At 52.4% G+C, this 6042-nt stretch overlaps 1 protein-coding gene across 2 annotated transcripts; it reads right to left on the reverse strand.

Annotated features, from left to right (window-relative positions):
• Positions 1-63: 63 nt before the first annotated feature.
• On the reverse strand, positions 64-5972 carry Polr2h (RNA polymerase II, I and III subunit H). 2 transcript variants are annotated; one of them, XM_050146481.1, is made up of 5 exons: positions 5873-5972; positions 3405-3488; positions 3228-3321; positions 1834-1917; positions 64-436 (listed from the first exon to the last, which is right to left on the reverse strand). In XM_050146481.1, exons 2-5 carry the CDS (start codon positions 3451-3453, stop codon positions 319-321), a joined length of 345 nt encoding a protein of 114 aa, XP_050002438.1. In that variant the 5' UTR covers positions 3454-3488; positions 5873-5972; the 3' UTR covers positions 64-318. The 2 variants fall into 2 exon arrangements, with proteins under 2 accessions (XP_050002438.1, XP_050002437.1); XM_050146480.1 differs by lacking the exon at positions 5873-5972 and adding an exon at positions 4189-5502.
• Between the last annotated feature and the right edge of the window lie 70 nt (positions 5973-6042).

The following is a 6042-nucleotide window of genomic DNA, read 5'->3' on the forward strand; positions in this document are numbered from 1 at the left end:
CCAGTATGGGGTACATGGCAAAAGCAAAACCCTGGATGCCCCCACCCCCAATTCAGAAAAGAGTCTGAAAAAGTAAACTTTAATAAAAAAAAAAAACAAAAAAACACACACAGACACAACTTGAGATTCAAGCTAAGCTCTCCCCCTTGGCCTTTCACAGACAAGTGAGTTTTCCACCGAATCCAGACAGACTGAAGACGCACCCACAGCGGACATAGCCCAGTCGCTTTGGAAGGCGAACACGGCCAGCTTCTACTCAGGGTTGAACAACGTCCACAGCTTGAGTGACGAAGCAGCAAGGCTGGTTTCCCACGAGGTTCAGAACGCCAGCTTCTTCATCAGCAGATACACTCTGGAATCCACCTCAAATCCATGTAGGTTGTTGGCATCACCCTGAAGTCTCATGAGCAGGCCCCCATAGGACACATACGCAGAGCTGAAACAGAAGGCCCTGACCCTGAGTCTGCGCTCCGGACCAGCTGTTTGCCCCCAGCTCTCCCTCCCTTCCCCTAGTACTGGTCATTAGGAACCACAGGGCAGGACAGACTGAATGCAGACACAAAGCAGTGCTGTGTGCTGTTCACCCTAATGCACTAAACACTGCTGTGCCCACAATGGGAGTAGTCATTCACACAAACGAAGGTGTCACCACTCACTGCAATGCCATACAGCCACTGGACTGTGGAGGCAGGGGCTGGAGAGATGGCTCAGCCTTTAAGATCACTTACTGTTCTGGAAGAATGCCGAAGACCTGGATTCACTCCCCTAGCACCCACGGGGTATCTTACAACCACCTCTAACTTCCAAGGTGCCCAAGGTCCCCTTCTGATCTTGGTGGTCTCGTGCCTGCACATGGTACACATACAGATGTGCACACGTGCACACACAAATAAACACATACTTCTTTTGAAAATGCTAAGGAATCAGGTGGGTGGCACATATCTTTAATCCCAGCAGCAGGAGACAGTCAAGTAGGTCCCCTGAATTCAACACCAGTCCGGTCTACATATTGAGTTCCAGGACAACCCAGGCTACATAGAGAGAACCTGCCTCAAAATAAACAAACAAACAAATAAATAAAAATTTAAAAAAATTGAGGGAGAGTTTTTGATCAACAAGGGGAACTATGCTAAACAAAAGAAGAAAACACTGTAAAAGATCTTAAAGAGGAGTAAACAAAGAAAAAAAAAAGCTAGACTACTCAAACTCTTTTGTTTGTTTTTGTTTTCTCAAAACAGGGTCTCACTTACGTAGCCCTGGCTGTTCTGGTCTGTAGACCAGTCTAACCTTGATCTCACAGATCCACCTGCCTCTTCCTCCCGTGTTCTGGGATTAAACAGTGCCACCACACCGGCCAGTCAAACTCTGTATTAAAAGGTTCTCATGGGCAACTCCGGTTCTTTTTCACATTACCTCCCTGCTTCAAGTTTCTGACAACCGTATTGTTTTAGCAGACTTTTAAAGAAAAGGAAAAAAAAAATAGGCAGGGAAACCAAGAACCAAGGGTTGAGTTAAAGAGTAGCAACACATACACAAGCAAAAATAAAACCACAAAGGCCCAGTCAGTCATGAAATGCTGCCTAGTCATGAAAAGCCAGGAAGATGTCCTGTTGTCCCTCACAAACCAAGATTGCCAAACTCTCCTGTGGACTACAGGGCCCTGAAATCTTGATAACGGTGGTTAAGTAACCAGCATTCAATATGGAAATCATTTCCAAGATGAATTCTTCCACCTATTTGGGGTACTAGAAAAACATGGGCCCAGTGCAGACTAGAAACATGGCAGTTTCAGAACAGGGACAGGAAAGGACTTTTCCAGACAAGGTTACTTACAGACGTGTCGCTGCTTCGGTTGAGGTCTCGTCCCCCTCAATCCTGTACACTTTCCCATACATTACATATTCAAACTGGTCAGCCCTATAAACAAGAGGCCAAGTTATTCTTCGTAGCAATCAGTAGCGTGAGAGACCTTAAAAAACGGAAACTGAACCAGGCAGTGGTGGCACAGGCCTTTAATCTGAGCACTCAGGAGGCGGAGGCAGGTGGGGAGCTCTTGAGTTCGAGGCCAGCCTGGTCTACAGCGCGAGTTCCAGGACAGTCAGGGCTACACAGAGAAACCCTTTCTCAAAAAAACTAAAAAGATAAAAATAATTAAAATGGAAACTGATATCAAGAAATGCCATAGAAGCACAACCGTATTTGGCTCTCAGTTCAGTGAGAGAGACAGAACCGTCTGTATTTTATCGATGAGGAAAGAAAGGCGGAACGCAGTGGAGCTGAGAAATGAAAATTCAGTCTGTAGCCATTGCTGTCCTAAATGACTCTGTAGACCAGGCTGGACTCAAACTCACAGAGCTACTCCTGCCTTTCCCTCCTGGGATTAAGTGTGTGCATCACCAGGCCGGCTACAACAGTCTATCACACTAAGCTCCCTCCCAAAATCTAGGATACTATGTAATTATTTTCTTGGCTTTAAAAAAACTATACCTTAAGTTGGCATGGTGGCAAGTACCTACACACCTTTAATCCCAGCAGGCAGATCTCTATGAATTCAAGGCCAGCCTGGTCTATAAGAGCTAGTTCCAGACAGGCTCCAAAACCCCGTCTCAAAACAAACAAACAAACAAACAAAACCCTACACCTGCAGAGTAGCACATACCTTTAATTCCAACCAGGAGGTAAAGGACGTAGATGGCATCTGTGAGTTCGAGGCCAGCTTGGTCTACGTAATGTAGGCCAACCAGAACTACAGAGTGAGACCCCGTCTCAAATAAATAACTGCAGCTCCCAGCTTACACACACTGCTCTCAGTAAGTAATAAAGCTGGTTGTTTCAACCTTTTTTCATATTTTTTAGAGACATGGTCTCTTGGAGCCCAGGTTAGCCTCAGACTTGATGTGAAGCCAAAGATAGTCTTCTTCTTCTTCTTCTTTTTTTTTTTCAAGACAAGGTTTCTCTGTAGCTTTGGTGCCTGTGCTGGCTTCGAACTCACAGAGATCCGCCTGCCTCTGCCTCCCGAGTGCTGGGATTAAAGGTGTGCGCCACAAAAACACTCTTGAACTCCTGATCCTCCTGCCTCATCTCCCCCAGGCCCAAACCACCACACCCAGTTCTGGTTGTCTGAATTCTAAGTGCAACAATGTCTTTTCCTAGAAGTAAACAAAGCCCTTTATAATATACATAATATAGTACTTATCCAATGAGTCCCTCCTTTACTACTGCCTCACCTGGAAGGCCTGTCATCCGTGGGGTTGTACTCGCCATCATCCAAAGTACCATCTTCATACAAAGTACTAGCTATGACCAACCGGAACTTGTCACCTGAAAAGGGCATCACTATCAGAGTGAAGAAGAGGAACCCAAAGACTGCAAAGCTCTTACAGATGCCTGTGTTTGATACTTACCCAAGTCCACGGGGTAAATCTGAATGTTTACATCTAAGATGAGGTCCATCTTGAAAGACTCACTCTCACAGTGCAGCCGAGACACTGGGGAAGAGGGACAGACATGATTACAGACACTGGCTTGCGGGTCGAATGCAAGAGAATAAACCACCCAACAGGCCCACACCCACAAGCCTTGCTCTTCGTCCCAGAAGCACAAGTGCAATCCGAATCAGATTCACGAGAAGGAAGAAAGCCAAAAGCTCAGCAGCTGACAGGATCCCAAGAAAGAAGCAAGATTTCTCCGGCAGCAACCAGTCTCTAGGCTCTAAGCCTGCCTGGAGCGGGTCTTGAACTCAGAGATCCGCCTGCCCCTGCCTCCCAAGTGCTGGGATTAAAGGCGTGCGCCACCACCGCCCGGCCGAGCTGACAATTCTTGAGGCAATATAAAACTATAGATTAGGAGGGGAGGCAGGTAACTCGCTGCATAGCCTGGCTTAAGTAACAAAACAGGTAAAGGCCCCATCCACCTCTTACAAGAATAAAGTGAAATGTGCGAGAGAGGCGCACGGTACAGCACGTAACGCTTAACAGGGATTAAAAAGGTGCCCAAGTGTTTACCAGCACCAAAGCTAAGGGCCACCCAGGCTCCAGACATCGCAAATACAATAGGAAAAGCTGTCTCAAGTTCCTCATTATGAAAACAAACAAGCAACTTTTTCCTGAGGGAGGTACCGAGAGTGGGGCGGACCACTTGGGTGGGCATGTTGGCGTCTTCCCGCAGACCTCCCCTACAACACCTTACCTCGGTCAAACTTCTTGCCTTCTGGGTCAATGTCTTTCACGTCAAAAATATCCTCGAACAGGATGCCCGCCATCGTAAGGGGCACGAGAGCTGCAGAGGTGCGGAGCGCACGGCCACCACTGGGAATTCGCGCACCCCCTCACGTGGAAAAAAAGAAGACAGGGCAGAGTACCGCCCCAAAAGCGGCCACTGTGCAGGGGGCGCATGCGCACAGGCTGTAGGACCGCGGCCACTTCCGCTGCCTCCCCCTTGGGGCTCCTGAACTTCCGCCGGGAAAAAGGCCACCTCGGAGCTGCTCGGGCCTGATGGGCGGGTCTCAAAGCCCGGTGACTCCGCCCAAGGCGGGGACAAACTAGGTCCCACCCCCGGCGGGTACCGCGCCGCGACCAGCTCTACGGCGCCCTCTTTAGATCCCGGATCCCGAAGCTTGCAAAGCCTGGGGGCCTAACCCAGCCAGGAACCTTGATCCTTGGCCCAGCCCGGGCCGAGCCCTGCCCTGCGGTCCGCGAGTCAGCCGAGGGCACAGTCCGTGCAGCAGGCGGGTGGAGCAGAGCCCCGCCCGCAGAGCGCCCGCCCAGCGGGACGTAGTACCCAGCCCCTCGGACTGCCACCAAAGTCCCCCACGCTGGTCCGAGCTGGCTCTGACCAGCTAGACGTCACCCGAGTCCGTCCGGTTTGGGAATTTGCCAGAAGTCACTCTCTGGGAAAGGAAAGCCCGCATTGTGCCCTCCCCTGGGGATTCACCTTCTCAGCACTCGCGTCTTCCCTTGGCCCTGCTTGGCACTAACCTCACACTCTGATCCCCCTAGGACGCTGCCAATTGAACTTGGTACTGCCTGTTACCCCACTATACTACCCTCTTCTGGACACTGATCTAGCGCGCCTTCACCCGGCACTGGCCTTTCATTGGGAGGCGGCGACAGCTCTCGGTGCCCTCTTTCTAGGTGCTACCTCCTTGCATTGCGGTCCCCGTCGTGGGCATCGTACCCTCTCCTGGAGCACCTCTTTGTTTCCCGAGTGAGTCTTCATCCTGGTACTGCTCTTTCTACACAGACTTCTGGGCACGGTCCTCTCCAGTGACACCAACCTAACACTGCCCATCCTCTTTGTGCCCACGCCACACTGTTCTTATCCCTCTAAGGACCCTCAAAAACAACGCGGAGCCCCAGTAAGCCGCTTCCTCGAGGCGTCCGCAGCTACTCAAGTACCCCCTTTAAGCGATGCCTGGGAGGAGCGACCTCTGCTCCCCCCCCACACACACACCCGCCTCCCAGGAACGGCCTCCCCCGCGCCAATAGCTCCCTTCCCTCGGGCCTCACCCCTTCCCGTCCCCTCCCACCTCCACCTCCGCCCCTCTCTCCAGGCCTAGCAGTTCCAGGTGCACCTTCCCGGGGGGACCAGAGGGAAACCAGGAGAAAGGGGGGCGATAAGGGAGCAGGCTCTCAGGGATCCTCCCAGATCCGTCTGAGCCGCCTGCAAGCGCGAAGCAGCCCCAGTCGGGTCTGGCCCGGAGAGCTCGAATTATCCTTTTCTGCAGTCCCCTGCCCCAGCCCTAGAATCACTACATCCCCAGCCCCTCCCACACAGCGCCGCAGCCGCCGGAGAGCCCGTCCCCTCCACGTGCCAGCGGACCCGCCCCCTACGGCCCCGCACCCCCTCGGGACCGGGTCAACCCCCGGCCTACCGACGGAGGGGGGGGCGCGAGATCGCGTTGCAAGCGCCCCCTGTCGCTTCTCCGGAGACCAGGAGGCGGCTCCGATGCAGACCCCAGCCGGACCCGGACGCCCCTTGCAGATGAGCCAGGGCGGAGCAGCAAGCAGGGCACCGCCCTCGGCCCGCCCGCCTAGGAGGAGA

Source organism: Alexandromys fortis, unplaced genomic scaffold (assembly GCF_014885135.2).
Source record: "Alexandromys fortis isolate MF-2015 unplaced genomic scaffold, M_Fortis_MF-2015_v1.1 scaffold_56, whole genome shotgun sequence".
Classification (NCBI taxonomy): domain Eukaryota; kingdom Metazoa; phylum Chordata; class Mammalia; order Rodentia; family Cricetidae; genus Alexandromys; species Alexandromys fortis.

What these genes read in the sequence shown, in the direction of transcription:
- Polr2h (XM_050146480.1), bottom strand. Translation starts at nt 4,261, where the DNA reads ATGGCGGGCATCCTGTTCGAGGATATTTTTGACGTGAAAGACATTGAC. An exon ending in GATTTACCCCGTGGACTTGG is followed by an intron (nt 3,322 to 3,404) that starts GTAAGTATCAAA and finishes TGCCCTTTTCAG; the next exon opens with GTGACAAGTTCCGGTTGGTC. An exon ending in ACGGATGACAGGCCTTCCAG is followed by an intron (nt 1,918 to 3,227) that starts GTGAGGCAGTAG and finishes TCTTGTTTATAG; the next exon opens with GGCTGACCAGTTTGAATATG.